The sequence below is a fragment of the Salmo trutta genome, chromosome 13, assembly GCF_901001165.1.
Source record: "Salmo trutta chromosome 13, fSalTru1.1, whole genome shotgun sequence".
Taxonomy (NCBI): Eukaryota; Metazoa; Chordata; class Actinopteri; order Salmoniformes; family Salmonidae; genus Salmo; species Salmo trutta.
The window spans coordinates 45,502,728-45,519,223 of NC_042969.1; the positions used below are offsets into that span (position 1 = coordinate 45,502,728).

The following is a 16,496-nucleotide window of genomic DNA, read 5'->3' on the forward strand; positions in this document are numbered from 1 at the left end:
TATCCTTTCTCCCGAAGTGTGCATGGGTTCACTTTTCTTCATGTTGTCATGACGTGCCCCTTTCTGGGTGTAGATCGTGCCACCCCCCCCCCTCACTCTCTCTCCTAAACCCAGGTTTTGTTATCCCCCTGGTCATGCAGAAAGGGAGAGGGAGAGGACAGAGAGAGAACAATGGACTTCACTTAGCCAAACTCCTAAATCCCCAAAATGGGAGAATTAAACAGTCTTTCTACTTTTGAGAATGTGGGAATGATCCGTGGACTCTTAAGGGACAGTTATGTTGAGTGTGTTTCATTTGGTGATCTCATGAAGGACAGGAAACACACAATGGTATCTGTTAAAGTGTACATTTCCCAGCTGTCAAGTTTACATCTAAATCTTGTGAAACATATGTGATTAAACATGAAACTATTTGTGAAAAGATGTAATGTGATGTTAACCTTCTAAATGAGAGCATGTATTTTCATATAAAGATTAACTAGTCAGTGGCCACACCCCCATGAGCCCAGATATCACATTAGGTGTCATGGAACCGCCCTTTTCTACTGAAACGTATAAAACCCACTCCTGATGAAATTCACACCAGACCACACAAACCCCGGTGTAAGCTAAGGTTGCAAATGGTTGAATTTATGAGGCCCAAAACATGCCTGGTGACGCTGGTGTGTGAAGTGGTTTAAACTACAACTCTACCAAAGGACAAGACTATACCACGTGGAGCATTGGTTACACGACTGGAAATGGTTCAACTCTGAGACTATCAATCCCTACAGAATAAGAGCAAATCTTAGACGTATAATTACTTTCTGCAGCTAGAAATTACGTAAACCTAGGACGAGAAAACAGACAACCGCTGATGTATCTAATCTATGAGAACATTTCTGAATGGTACTCTGAAGTATCCATTCCAACCACCTACAACCACGAAAGACTTTAACTTCAATGAAAGTTAACCAGAGACTGATGAACCCTACAGGACGATCAAGGATTCTAACAGAGAAGACAACAACGACATACGGGCGTAAATATATATTCATTGCAATTATTCTCGAATGAGTGGCCGTTCATGTGCAAAGGATTAGCATTTCAATTAATATAATTATAGACTGTGTAATGAATCCATTTGTCTTTCCCGCTCTTTCTCACTCTACCAAGCTGTCATATCGGCTTAGCCCACTAGGGACTTTTCCATCATTGTTAGTAACCAATATCTACTGTTTATTATTTCTGTGATTATTTAGTTAGTTATTTATTTACTAAGTCAATTTGTGTATTGCTGATTCATAATTTATGCTAGGGTTTGTGCAGATAACCAAGAATTTTACGACGTTCAGATGAGACTGATAGAAGGTAAAGAATAATTAATAATTGACTGCTATTGATATAAAAGATCTTCAGATCTTTAAGAGTGGATTCAGGAGATAACCGCTCTATATAAACGAATACTTCCGTGGTGCCCAGGATTCCTAATGAGTTAGTTATTGCCTGATTAATTTAATCAAATAATTAAACGTTAGGTAATCTATTTGAAAATAGCATGTCATCTCATTTAACCATACTAGAGACACAATAATGTATTTGAAACTAAATAACTGGTAGAATAAGAAATATGATGGAAACACCCTTGTGTAGCCCATATTGAGACGCAGGATCTGTCTTTCAATATCTTTCTCTCTTTCATTTCTTCTCTTCTCCCTCTATAGAAGCACATGCTAAAGGAGGGGAAGGGGCGGATGCTGCAAGCCATAAGCCCCAGGCAGAGCCCCAACAGCAGCCCGACCAGAGAGCACTCGCCCTCTCCGCCGCCCTCCTTCCGTCTGCCCTTCTTCACCAAGACCTCCCCTCCCTCCTCGCCCTACCACCTCAGTGGAGCAGACAGCATAAGCGAGGATGACGATTAGGAGCCTCCCTCCATTCCTTTCTCTCCCTGTGGCTGAGATGGTCAGGGTTAGGGTAAATACCATTTCAATTCAGTCAATTGATTGAATTGAAATGGAATTGACCCCAGCCCAAGTGCTCACAAGGAATTGATTATTCACATGCTCTTGAATTAGGATGCCATGTTGCGTTTTTTTCCACTCCCGCTCACATTACTGGTTCTCTTTACCAGGCCTCCAGTGTCAGTCAGGCCTTTGTCATGTTTAGGTAAACCACGACACAATTGCATAGCAAGTTTAATCATAACTCTCTGTAAAACGGCTGTTCTTTGGGGTCACAGTGTTGTTGTTATACACAAAATCGATTTTCAAATGTTTCATTGATGATGTATAAAATGAATGAATGAACATGGGAATGTGTCAGCCAATACGGGCGTGAGTGATGGGACACTCATTCGCTCATAAATAACTTGCATGTTCTTCCGAACACACTGAATTGTATTTGCCATGCTAAATCCATAGTAGCGCCAGAGAAAATTGAACAAGTGATAACCGGTACTTTCTGTAAATAATAACTTTCTACTTTCCCATTTGATTTCATTCTGAATTTTCTTAATCGGAGTTACATGAAGTAATCGCTTAAGTCGTCTGGATTTTTAAACTTCTCTGGTGAAAGCATAGTTCACATGGATATAGCACGACAATGGGTAAGAATCTATTGAATCTAGTAGGGGTTAACCATCGTACCGGAGTGAGCAAAAAGACTGTTTCCCAGTCTAAAACTAGCCGGCACCTCATACCAGCTGTCTGGGGGGGGGGGGGGGGGACATGGGAGGGGCGGAGGGTTTCCTCCAATATGAAGTAGTAGAATGCCATCCCTCCTCCCCCTCCCTCTAGTGATCGCGCTACAGGAGCAACACAGCAGCCTGTTGTTATCAATGAAAGACAGTGAGCCTCCCTCCCCTCGTAGATGCATTCTCTTCAACTGCCTCCACAGAAAAAGACAACTTGGGTAGAAAGAAAGCCTTGTGCAGAATTCCGAATAGCCCCCTACCACCCCTTAGGGCCTAGGCACTCCTGTAGATCTGAAAGGATGAGATAGCTTTTGCGTTCTGGCTGGGTGGCATTTTCACCGTGCTGGATACACCTATTCAGTCCTTTTAGGCCTAGGATACACTGAGGCTGTACAACTGATGTACAATGCATTGGACTCAACAGTTGTGATGCAATGGATATTTGTTTGGTGTCTCCAGAGCTGTTGGGTAAATATTTTTGTGCAGACAAATGCATAACAAATACCTGTTGTATCAAATGCGTTGTACAACCTGAGTGTGAACTAGGCCAGTTGACCTAAAGGTGTGCCTAAGGCTGTTCCACTTGCTCAGGAGTGAAGTTCCACTAGGGACAGATCTAGGATCAGCTTCCTCCCCCAATACACCTCCCATTAGTGGAGAAAATGCTAAACTGACCCAAGATCAGGGGGAACTTGACCATACTCCATTCCACTTAATAACCTCCCTACTCTGTAACTGTAATTAGGTTGATTGAGGACTTTTGACTACATTGGTCACCTGATTAGTCACCAAAAGTTGAGTTGTTTTATCCTCGTATTTTGTAATTTACATTTATTTAATATGTACTAAGTGTGTTGGTTTGTGTTAAAGGCGATCTACTGTATGTACTTTCATCTTGTATAGATGTCATTTTTGTATACCTCCTGGAAAAACCTTCTGCTGATTTTTGTTATTTTTTTGTTGTTGTAGAAAATAGTAATTCCACTAATCAGTAATTCCAAATGCATTGTGAATCTCCACAACTTTGTGCCAATAGATTCCAAATCATTTTTTGGGGGTGATTTATTAAACATTTATCCAGAGTGCTGATGCTATGTGTAATCAGTGCTGCATTGTAACATTCCTCCCAGACGTGATTTATTAAACATTTATCCAGAGTGCTGATGCTATGTGTAATCAGTGCTGCATTGTAACATTCCTCCCAGACGTGATTTATTAAACATTTCCCAAAGTGCTGATGCTATGTGTAATCAGTGCTGCATTGTAACATTCCTCCCAGACGTGATTTATTAAACATTTCCCAAAGTGCTGATGCTATGTGTAATCATTGCTGCATTGTAACATTCCTCCCAGACGTGATTTATTAAACATTTATCCAGAGTGCTGATGCTATGTGTAATCAGTGCTGCATTGTAACATTCCTCCCAGACATGATTTATTAAACATTTATCCAGAGTGCTGATGCCATGTGTAATCAGTGCTGCATTGTAACATTCCTCCCAGACATGATTTATTAAACATTTATCCAGAGTGCTGATGCTATGTGTAATCAGTGCTGCATTGTGGCATTCCTCCCAGACATGATTTTTTGGGGAGTGATTTATTACATTTCCCAGAGTGCTGATGCTATGTGTAATCAGTGCTGCATTGTAACATTCCTCCAAGACGTGATTTATTAACCTCTCTAGGGGAGGTGGGATGAAATTGTCCCACACTATTCAACAGCCAGTGACAAATCCGAGCGCCGAATTTAAAACCACAAAATGTCATAATTCAAAGTTCTCAAACATAGTTCAATCTTGGTTTCATCAGACCAGAGAGTCCTTTAGGCTGTCGTGCCTTTTACTGAGGAGTAGCTTCTGTCTGGCTGCAGAGATGGTTGTCCTTCTTGAAGGTTTTCCCATCTCCACAGAGGAACTCTGGAGCTCTGTCAAAGTGACCATCGGGTTCTTGGTCACCTCCCTGACCAAGGCCCTTCTCCCCCGATTGCTCAGTTTGGCCGGGCGTCCAGCTCTAGGAAGAGTCTTGGTGGTTTCAAACTTCTTCCATTTAAGAATGATGGAGGCCACTGTGTTATTGGGGACTTTTAATGATGCAGATATCTTTTTGGTAGCCTTCCCCAGATCTGTGCCTTGACACAATCCTGTCTCGGGGCTCTCCGGACAATTCTTTTTACATCATCGTTTGGTTTTTGCCCTGACAACTGTGGGACCTTTTATATAGACAGGTGTGTGTCGTTCCAAATCATGTCCAATCAATTTATAATTATTTGCTTTATGGGATATTATGTGTAAAAACAATTTAATCAATTTTAGAATAAGGCTGTAACAAAGTGGAAAAAGTCAAGGGGTCTGAATATTTTCTGTGTGTGTGTGTGTGTGTGTGTGTGTGTGTGTGTGTGTGTAAAAAAAAAAAAAGCAGCTCATGACTGCTTCCATTGTGTTTTTGCTGGTCACCTTGACCAAAATGTATGCATTCCAGTGGCAGGCTTATGAGAATGAGGGCCAACACCGCACCCTCCTGTTTTTAAATGTCCTCATTGTTTCTCTGCCCTTTAATCGGCAAAGGAAATGTCTGTCTTGTCATATGAACTGTCAACCTGTTGACTACTATCAGTTATAACAGGACTAAAATAAATATGTACAAAGAAGAATATTCAATTTTGAAGTAAAATCACTTAAATATACTGTCTGTTTGGCAATGTGTTGTTGCATATTTCTAATGTGGTGTTTGTGCATATACAGTTCTGGCAACCATTCCTTGTTACACAGGAGGGAAAATATATACCAAACAATTTAACATGGTAGAAAAACAGGCAATAGTATTCACTTCAATTGCACAGTTTTTACATGTTGCCTTAAATATAAAAATGAATAACATTGGCATTTTTCACTGATCTGCACATCCTACACCACATTTTAAGTGAGACAAAATCTAGAAAGTTCTAAAATGAACTTCTGCTTGAATGCATACGTATCCACCCCCTTTGCAACAATATTTGTTTACAATATTTTAGAATAAATACCCATCTTTGTAAGGTCCTTCAGTTAATAGATTTCAAGCAAAGAGTTAACCTCAAAGCTACCCTGGAGCTTTCAGAACATCTCATTAATACATTTGTAGGCAGGTACAGATAGGGGAGGGTCCTTTTAAGCATGGTCAAGTTAATAATTAAGCTGTGAATGATTTATCACATCACCCAGGCTCAGAAGAAGATGATGTAATGTCACGGTGAGACCATGGTGATTGTAAAATAGTTTCTTGGTTCGGATGGGGGGGAAAGATCAACATTGCAGTCACTCCAATACTAGCAGGGTCAAAAGAAAAATGGTGCAAAGGCCACGTAAAACATATTCAGTCCGTTGAACGCCTGACACTGGATAAGCCGTTGACATTTCACCAAGACAATAACCCAAAATAAGACCAATGCTGCACTGGAGTGACTTGCCAAGATGTTCAATGTCTCTGAAACCCTGTTTTTACCCAGTTCTAACATTTGTCCTGATCTAGTGCTGAAGATCCATGTTACAGTACTATTTACATTTAAAGGTAACTTCCGATTGAGTTGGTGGAGACTTTTTCAAAAAGTGGGTAAAACTGCTGTTAAAGGTGCTTCCACCAAGTATTGATTCTGGGGTACGAATAAATACCTTTTTTGAAAGGTTGTTGTGAATAAATCCCAATGTAATGTTTTTTCCCCCTCTAAATGCAAGGCAAGTAATAGAAAACAGGGGAGAGAATACTTTCCATAAGCACTGTACACACAGTGATAGTTGCATCATATTTACACCCTTTATCTCAAAACAAATTACTATACTGTTAAGTGACACAGGACATAGAAATATCAACTCTGCCCTAGACATTTTAACAAAGTGAGATGTATCAATGCAACAACTGCATAAAAATAACAGTCATCACGTTTAAAGGGTGAGCAAAGCTAGTCTTTCCTGACTGGATGTTAAAGTCTGACATTTCATTCATCATCAAGGACAAGGTTGAGTTCTGGGATCTATTCCATTTATGACCTGGATTCAAGAGGGTACTGTCAGAGTACACAGCCTGCTTGAAGTTAGACAGCCATATGACGACATCCTTCAAACCGGGGCAACTTCCTGTTTACAGACATCAACAACAGAATTTTGATGTGCTAAGACTGACACTATTGGCTCTAGAATAGAGGGTTGTTTCCATTGGTCAATTATCTGTTGATTCCAAGGTTAACCTTAAGTTTTTCTGTTTTTTTTTTATCACACAAAGCTGTATTTTGAAAGCTCACACTCCCTGCGTGAATAAGGTCCAATATGTGGCAGTCTTGGCATATTTAATATTAGTAAGCTGGAAGTCGTCATGCTGTGTATGAGGGTGTTGTATTGCTGAGTTCACCTATAATATTGTAATTGTTGCGGTGGGTTCGTCCTCTTTTCCTCCATGCCTCATTCTTTCCTTCCCAGCTCTCATTCTTCCCTCACTCTCTTCATTCAGCTCAGCTGTTGGAGGGCTGTTCAGGCGGATGACCCAAGAGTTTGCAGAGACCACGTTGCCGCCACGATTGACGTGACAGGTATAAGTGCCCCTCGTTAAACTCGTTGGCGACGACACAGGAGGTCACGGTCCTTCATGGTGATGTAGCCAGGGATAGAGATCACGAGCTGCTCTCCATCCTTGTACCAACTAGAGCAAGGTCAAAGGTCATACCAGGGAAGAGCACGGGGAGAGAGGAATCAACAATTCAAATGTCATGTACGTCCAACAACCTTTGCCAGAAACATAGTCATAGTAAATAAGAAAAAACGACCTGCATGCTGTTTAAATGCTCCTATAAAAAGACCTGATAAAACTATGGGAGAATCCGACCAGTAATTATGGTATATAGTGGTCCATGGTTGTCAAGCGGTCTAAGCCCCTGCCTTTGGAGCACGTGTACTGCCATTGCGTGTATTGGTTCGAATCCAATCCACTGCTCTAGCACCCTCTCTCCTCCTATCTACCTCTATCCTGTCCAATAAACACAAAAAAATACCATTTGTACATTACTGTATTTAGACTATTCTCTCACCTGACTTTGGGAGGAGATCTAGGATTCTTTGTCCCACAGCGGAAGCCCACAACCTTTCCACGAGGAACTATCTTGATCTTGACGTTGGCAGGCGGTGGACTTAGCGTGGTAACGGCCTCAAGAGGCTCTACAGGAAGTGAGTGAAATACCAGGATAGTCATAAGACTTCCCCCACAAGATATTCCTCTATGGCTTTTTCTCAATGAATCTTACCTCAATTCCTCACATCCTCTTTCCTCACCTCCTTCTTAAAACAAATAGGAGAAGAAGGTCTGAGGGAAGAGACCTTGGGCGTTCTCCAATATGGTTGAGAAAGAGGAGAAGAGAGGATGCGAGGAATCGTGTAAAGATTTGAAATATAGTTTATTGGGGATAAAACATATGCCACAGAGGTGTTATCAGTACAGTAGGAGATGGGATGACACAGGACACATCGTTGGGCAAGCTAAAGCCTGAATGTTGGCAACATAGCACGCGGTTAAACATTTTAGTTATCCGTTTAACAAATTCTGTCATTCAATGTGCCTTACAAATCCAGGCAGGTCTATAACTACACATCTGATTTGGAGACATAATCAATGGTAATTCATAGGAAAGACACCTACCAGGCAGCCAGTTTGTGTTAAAACGTCCAAAATCAGGCTAGATCCACATTTAACTATCAAGTCCTGATCCATTTGCTGGCTTAAGACAGTCCTAAAAGCATTCCATTAATCGGATCTCATGTAGATAGTGTATATGGAGATTGCAACTTTAAATTCCAACTGGTGAACTGCGGTGTAGTTAAATTCATGTCCAATCAAGAGTGGACAATATGACTGTCTGACCATAGCAGAGATCACATCGTCGGGCACAGTGTTTCTTCATGAAGCTCTTCCTCCTTTCGCAGAAGCCAAGGCGAGCCCATGGATCACACACACGCTTCTTGTCCATGCATCCTGGAATACAACACATATATAGACATTTGTGGTATTAATGCTTTCTTAGTGTTATGTCTTATACCTGTGTAATAAAACTGTAATTACTCGTGTAGCAATAACATTGTATTAACATGTTACATAGTACTGTAGTAATTGTATTGCTATCGTGTTGTAATTGCATAATGAGTTGAGCGTGAATTGGAATAGAGAATGTTAATACAAATGTTTAGACAATATTAAAACAATGTTAGAAATTACATCATTACAATACATGTATAAAAAAAAATAGAAAGTCTTGATTTATCATCATAAACAAACATGTTTGATCTGTGTGTTCCTTTACCATAGAGGCGCTGGATTCCCCAGATGTCGTCCTGAGCAATGTTCCTCTGGCCCGTGTAGGTGGCATTGGGGTGCATCAGGGCCTGGGGGTCACGGGAGTGCCACAGCCCCAGGGCGTGCCCAATCTCATGAGCCGCCACCTGTACCAGGTCATTCAACCACACACCTGGGGAAGGGAACAGACCCAATTAGGCACGTGCACAAATGATATCAATGAACAAGGGGGATTGGGATCCCTGGATAGAATACATAGTCATGTGATCAGTCTTGTGTATATGGCGTGTGATTTGAGATAACATGTAGATTCTAGAATGGTGTGTTGGTATATACAGGTAACTGCCAAAATAAAGGAAACATTTGAGTAAATGAGGGATCAAAGTATATTGAAAGCAGGTGCTTCTACACAGGTGTAGTTTTCAGAGTTAATTAAGAAAGTAATGCTTAGGGTTATGCATATAAATGCCCAGTTAACCATTATTTTGGATACCATGGCTAGAACAAGATATCTCAGTGACTTTAAAAGAGGGGTCTCAAAGGAGCTTAGGGGATTTAAAGTGTGTGTGTGTGCACGCGCATCTCACAGTCACCAGATTTCAACCCATTTGAAAACTTATGGGAGATTCTGTAGCGGCGGCTGACAGCCAACATCAACAAAATTACGGAATTTCTTGTGGAACAATGTTGCTGCATCCCTCCAATAGAGTTCCAGACACTTGTAGAATCTATGCCAGAGGCGTCATGCCCCCTCATATTTGTCCTGTTAAAAAGAAATTCCCTTGTTTTCCATGAAAACATACATGAAATTAGTTGCGAAATGAATAGGAAATCTAGTCAAGACATTGACAATGTTATAAATAATAATTGTGTCCTTTAAAATTTGCTTTCATCAAAGAATCCTCCATTTGCAGCAATTACAGCCTTGCAGACCTTTGGCATTCTAGTGGACAGTTTGTTGAGGTAATCTGAAGAGATTTCACCCCATGCTTCCTGAGGCACCTCCCACAAGTTGGATTGGCTTGATGGGCACTTCTTACATACCATACGGTCAAGCTGCTCCCACAACAGCTCAATAGGGTTGAGATCCGGTGACAGTACTGGCCACTCCATTATAGACAGAATACCAGCTGACTGCTTCTTCCCTAAACAGTTCTTGCATAGATTGGAGCTGTACTTTGGGTCATTGTCCAGTTGTAGAAGGAAATTGGTTCCAATTAAGCGCCATCCACGGGGTATGGCATGGTGTTGCAAAATGGAGTGATAGCCTTCCTTCTTCAAGATCCCTTTTACCCTGTACAAATCTCAAACTTTACCACCCCCAAAGCACCCCCCAGACCATCACATTGCCTCCACCATGCTTGACAGATGGCGTCAAGCACTCCTCTAGCATCTTTACATTTTTTCTGCGACTCACGAATGTTCTTTGTGATCCGAACACCTCAAACTTAGATTCGTTTGTCCATAACACTTATTTCCAATCTTCCAGTGTTTTGCCCATCCTAATCTTTTATTTTTATTGGCCAGTCTGAGATATGGCTTTTTCTTTGCAAATCTGCCTATAAAGCCAGCATCCCGGAGTCGCCTCTTCACTGTTGACGTTGAGACTGGTGTTTTGTGGGTACTATTTAATGAAGCTCCCAGTTGAGGACTTGAGGCATCTGTTTCTCAAACTAGACACTCTAATGTACACTCTAATGTCCTCTTGCTCAGTTGTGCACCGGAGCCTCCCACTCTTTTTATTCTGGTTAGAGCCAGTTTGTGCTGTTGTGTGAAGGGAGGCTATTCCATGCAATTTCTCGTATGAAATAGCCTTCATTTCTCAGAACAAGAATAGCCTGACGAGTTCCATAAAAAAGGTATTTGTTTTTGGCCATTTTGAGCCTGTAATCGAACCCACAATTGCTGATGCTCCAGATACTCAACTAGTCTAAAGAAGGCCAGTTTTATTGCTTCTTTAAATCAGAAAAGTTTTCAGCTGTGCTAACATAATTGCAAAAGGATTTTCTAATGATCAATTAGCCTTTTTAAAATGATCAACTTGGATTAGCTAACACAACGTGCCATTGGAACACAGGAGTGATGGTTGCAGATAATATGCCTCTGTCATTTACAACATTAACAATGTCTACACTTTATTTTTGATCAATTTCATGTTATTTTAATGGACAATTTCTTTTGCTTTTCTTTCAAAAACATGGACATTTCTAAGTGACCCCAAACTTTTGAACGGTAGTATGTGAGTGAGTGAGTGAGTGAGTGAGTGAGTGAGTGAGAGAGTGAGTGAGTGAGTGAGTGAGTGAGTATACACACACACACACACACACACACACACACACACACACACACACACACACACACACACACACACACACACACACACACACACACACACACACACACACACACACACACACACACACACACACACACACACAGTTGAAGTCAGAAGTTTACACACACCTTAGCCAAATACATTTAAACTCAGTATTTAACAATTCCTGACATTTAAAACTTCTTATGGGCAGGTAGCGTCCCACCTGGCCAACATCCGGTGAAATTGCAGAGCGCGAAATTCAAATGACTGTACTATAAATATTTAACTTTCAAAATATCACAAGTGTAATACATCAAAATAAAGCTTAACTTCTTGTTAATCCAGCCGCTGTGTCAGATTTCAAAAAGGCTTTACAGCGAAAGCAAACCATGCGATTATCTGAGGACAGCGCCCCGCATACAAACACATGAAAAACATATTATAACCAGGCAGGTGCGACACGAAAGTCAGAAATTGCGATATAAAAAATACCTTACCTTTGATGATCTTCTTCTGTTGGCACTCCAAAAGGTCCCAGTTACATCACACATGGTCCTTTTGTTCGATAATGTCCTTCTTTATATCCATAAAAACTCAGTTCAGCTGGCGCGCTTCAGTCAATAATCCACCCAGTTTCCCTGCATCAAAATACATACAAAATGAATCCCAAACGTTACTAATACATTTTTGCAAACAAGTCAAACAACGTTTATAATCAAACCTTAGGTACCTAAATATGTAAATAAACGATAAAATTTAAGACGGAGAATCGTTATTGTCTTTACCGGAGAAAAATACCAAAGAACGCGCTCTCTTCCACGCGCTTGGAAACACTACTGCCAAAATGGGAGCCACCTAGAAAAACGACAATTTCTGGGTGATTTATCCAAAAACCAGCCTGAAACACTTTCTAAAGACAGTTGACATCTAGTGGAAGCCCTAGGAACTGCAATCTGGGAGGACATTGAAAATAATGGTAGGCTGGATTTTTTGGGGAGGGAGGGATGGTTTGTCCTCGGGGTTTCGCCTGCCATATCAGTTCTGTTAAACTCACAGACATAATTTTAACAGTTTTAGAAACTATAGAGTGTTTTCTATGCAAATCTACTAATTATATGCAGATCCAAAACGTCAAAATACTGCCCCCTACCCAAGAGAGGTTAATCCTAGTAAAAATTCCCTGTCTTAAGTCAGTTAGGATCACCACTTTATTTTAAGAATGTGAAATGTCAGAATAATAGTAGAGAGAATGATTTATTTCAGCTTTTATTTCTTTCATCACATTCCCAGTGGGTCAGAAGTTTACATACACTCAATTAGTATTTGGTAGCATTGCCTTTAAATTGTTTAACTTGGGTCAAACGTTTCGAGTAGCCTTCCACAAGCTTCCCACAATAAGTTGGGTGAATTTTGGCCCATTCCTCCTGACAGAGCTGGTAAAACTGAGTCAGGTTTGTAGGCCTCCTTGCTTGCACACACTTTTTCAGTTCTGCCCACACATTTTCTATAGGATTGAGGTCAGGGCTTTGTGATGACCACTCCAATACCTTGACTTTGTTGTCCTTAAGCTATTTTGCCACAACTTTGGAAGTATGCTTGGGGTCATTGTCCATTTGGAAGACCCATTTGCGACCAAGCTTTAACTTCCTGACTGATGTCTTGAGATGTTGCTTCAATATATCCACATAGTTTTCCTTCCTCGAGATGCCATCTATTTTGTGAAGTGCACCAGTCCCTCCTGCAAAAAAGCACCCCCACAACATGATGCTGCTACCCCCGTGCTTCATGGTTGGAATGTTCTTCGGCTTGCAAGCCTCCCCCTTTTTCCTCCAAACATAACGATGGTCATTATGGCCAAACAGTTCTATTTTTGTTTCATGAAACCAGAGGACATTTCTCCAAAAAGTACGATCTTTGTCCTCATGTGCAGTTTCAAACCGTAGTCTGGCTTTTTTATGGTGGTTTTGTAGCAGTGGCTTCTTCCTTGCTGCGCGGCCTTTCAGGTTATGTCGATATAGGCCTCGATTTACTGTGGATATATATACTTTTGTACCTGTTTCCTCCAGCATCTTCACAAGGTCCTTTGCTGTTGTTCTGTGATTGATTTGCACTTTTCGCACCGAAGTGCGTTAATCTCTAAGAGACAAAACGCATCTCCTTCCTGAGTGGTATGACATCAGCGTTGTCCCATGGTGTTTATACTTGCGTACTATTGTTTGTACAGATGAACGTGGTACCTTCAGTCATTTGGAAATTGCTCCCTAGGATGAACAAGACTTGTGGAGGTATACAATTTTTTTCTGAGGTATTGGCTGATTTCTTTTGATTTTCCCATGATGTCAAGCAAAGAGGCACTGAGTTTGTAGGTAGGCCTTGAAATACATCCACAGGTACACCTCCAATTGACTCAAGTTATGTCAGTTACTCTATCAGAAGCTTCTGAAGCCATGACATCATTTTCTGGAATTTTCCAAGCTGTTTAAAGGCAACTTAGTGTATGTAAACTGCTGACCCACTGGAATTGTCATACAGTGAATTATAAGTGAAATAATCTGTCTGTAAACAATTGTTGGAAATATTACTTGTGTGTCATGCACAAAGTATATATCCTAACCAACTTGCCAAAACTAGTTTGATAACAAGAAATTTGTGGAGTGGTTGAAAAATGAGTGTTAATGACCCCAACCTAAGTGCATGTCAACTTCAAGTCTGTCTGTCTGTCTGTCTGTCTGTCTGTCTGTCTGTCTGTCTGTCTGTCTGTCTGTCTGTCTGTCTGTCTGTGTCTGTATGTATGTATATATATATATATATATATATATATATATATATATATATATATATATATATATATATATATATATATATACACACACTGCTCAAAAAAATAAAGGGAACACTTAAACAACACAATGTAACTCTAAGTCAATCACACTTCTGTGAAATCAAACTGTCCACTTAGGAAGCAACACTGATTGACAATAAATTTCACATGCTGTTGTGCAAATGGAATAGACAACAGGTGGAAATTATTGGCAATTAGCAAGACACCCCCAATAAAGGAGTGGTTCTGCAGGTGGGGACCACAGACCACTTCTCAGTTCCTATGCTTCCTGACTGATGTTTTGGTCACTTTTGAATGCTGGCGGTGCTTTCACTCTAGTGCTAGCATGAGACGGAGTCTACAACCCACACAAGTGGCTCAGGTAGTGCAGCTCATCCAGGATGGCACATCAATGCGAGCTGTGGCAAGAAGGTTTGCTGTGTCTGTCAGCGTAGTGTCCAGAGCATGGAGGCGCTACCAGGAGACAGGCCAGTACATCAGGAGACGTGGAGGAGGTCGTAGGAGGACAACAAACCAGCAGCAGGACCGCTACCTCTGCCTTTGTGCAAGGAGGAGCAGGAGGAGCACTGCCAGAGCCCTGCAAAATGACCTCCAGCAGGCCACAAATGTGCATGTGTCTGCTCAAACGGTCAGAAACAGACTCCATGAGGGTGGTATGAGGGCACGACGTCCACAGGTGGGGGTTGTGCTTACAGCTCAACACCGTGCAGGACGTTTGGCATTTGCCAGAGAACACCAAGATGGCAAATTCGCCACTGGTGCCCTGTGCTCTTCACAGATGAAAGCAGGTTCACACTGAGCACATGTGACAGACGTGACAGAGTCTGGAGACGCCGTGGAGAACGTTCTGCTGCCTGCAACATCCTCCAGCATGACCGGTTTGGCGGTGGGTCAGTCATGGTGTGGGGTGGCATTTCTTTGGGGGGCCGCACAGCCCTCCATGTGCTCGCCAGAGGTAGCCTGACTGCCATTAGGTACCGAGATGAGATCCTCAGACCCTTGTGAGACCATATGCTGGTGCAGTTGGCCCTGGGTTCCTCCTAATGCAAGACAATGCTAGACCTCATGTGGCTGGAGTGTGTCAGCAGTTCCTGCAAGAGGAAGGCATTGATGCATTGATGCCTGGACTGGCCAGCCCGTTCCCCAGACCTGAATCCAATTGAGCACATCTGGGACATCATGTCTCGCTCCATCCACCAACGCCACATCGCACCACAGACTGTCCAGGAGTTGGCGGATGCTTTAGTCCAGGTCTGGGAGGAGATCCCTCGGGAGACCATTCGCCACCTCATCATGAGCATGCCCAGGCGTTGTAGGGAGGTCATACAAGCACGTGGAGGCCACACACACTACTGAGCCTCATTTTGACTTGTTTTAAGGACATTACATCAAAGTTGGATCAGCCTGTAGTGTGGTTTTCCACTTTAATTTTGAGTGTGACTCCAAATCCAGATCTCCATGGGTTGATAAATTGGATTTCCATTGATTATTTTTGTTTGATTTTGTTGTCAGCACATTCAACTATGTAAAGAAAAAAGTATTTAATAAGATTATTTCTTTCATTCAGATCTAGGATGTGTTGTTTAAGTGTTCCCTTTATTTTTTGAGCAGTATATATATATATATAGCACCAGTCAAAAGTTTGGACACCTCATTCAAGGTTGTTCTTTATTTCTACTATTTTCTACATTGTAGAAAAATAGTGAAGACATCAAAACTATGAAATAACACATATGGAGTGTTAAACAAATCAAAATATATTTCACATGAGATTCTTCAAAGTAACCACTCTTTGCCTTGATGACAGCTTTGCACACTCTTGGCATTCTCTCAACCAGCTTCACCTGGAATGCTTTTCCAACAATCTTGAATGAGTTCCCACATATGCTGAGCACTTATTGGCTGCTTTTCCTCCACTCTGCAGTCCAACTCATCCCAAAACATCTCAATTGGGTTGAGGTCAGGTGATTGTGGAGGCCAGGTCATCTGATGCAGCACTCAATCACTCTCCTTCTTGGTCATATAGCCCTGACACAGCCTGGAGGTGTGTTGGGTCATTGTCCTGTTGAATAACAAATGATAGTCCCATTAAGCGCAAACCAGATGGGATGGCATATCTTTGCAGAATGCTGTGGTAGCCATCCTGGTTAAGTGTGCCTCGAATTTGAAATAAATCACTGACAGTGTCACCAGCAAAGTACCCCCACACCATCACACCTCCTCTTCCATGCTTCACGTTGGGAACCACACATGCGGAGATCATCCTTTCACCTACTCCGCATCTCACAAAGACACAGCGGTTGGAACCAAAAACCTCAAATTTGGACTCATCAGACCAAAGGACAGATTTCCAC

General features: G+C 41.6%; 2 protein-coding genes across 3 annotated transcripts in view; one reads left to right on the forward strand and one right to left on the reverse strand.

The window, feature by feature from the left end:
- Positions 1-3,981, forward strand: part of LOC115205839 (choline-phosphate cytidylyltransferase A) — a 31,325-nt gene extending 27,344 nt beyond the window's left edge. For both annotated transcript variants that reach the window (XM_029772201.1, XM_029772202.1), the window contains one exon: positions 1,704-3,981. In XM_029772201.1, coding sequence (XP_029628061.1) covers positions 1,704-1,901 — 198 coding nt within the window. In that variant the 3' untranslated portion in view covers positions 1,902-3,981. The remainder of the gene's footprint in view (positions 1-1,703) is intronic.
- A 2,460-nt stretch (positions 3,982-6,441) lies between these two features.
- Positions 6,442-16,496, reverse strand: part of LOC115205841 (matrix metalloproteinase-23-like) — a 31,312-nt gene continuing 21,257 nt past the window's right edge. Inside the window, 6 exon segments of the mRNA XM_029772204.1 lie at positions 6,442-7,243; positions 7,245-7,268; positions 7,270-7,342; positions 7,728-7,854; positions 8,555-8,665; positions 8,991-9,155. Of these exon segments, the coding sequence (XP_029628064.1) occupies positions 7,055-7,243; positions 7,245-7,268; positions 7,270-7,342; positions 7,728-7,854; positions 8,555-8,665; positions 8,991-9,155 (689 nt within the window). The 3' untranslated portion in view covers positions 6,442-7,054.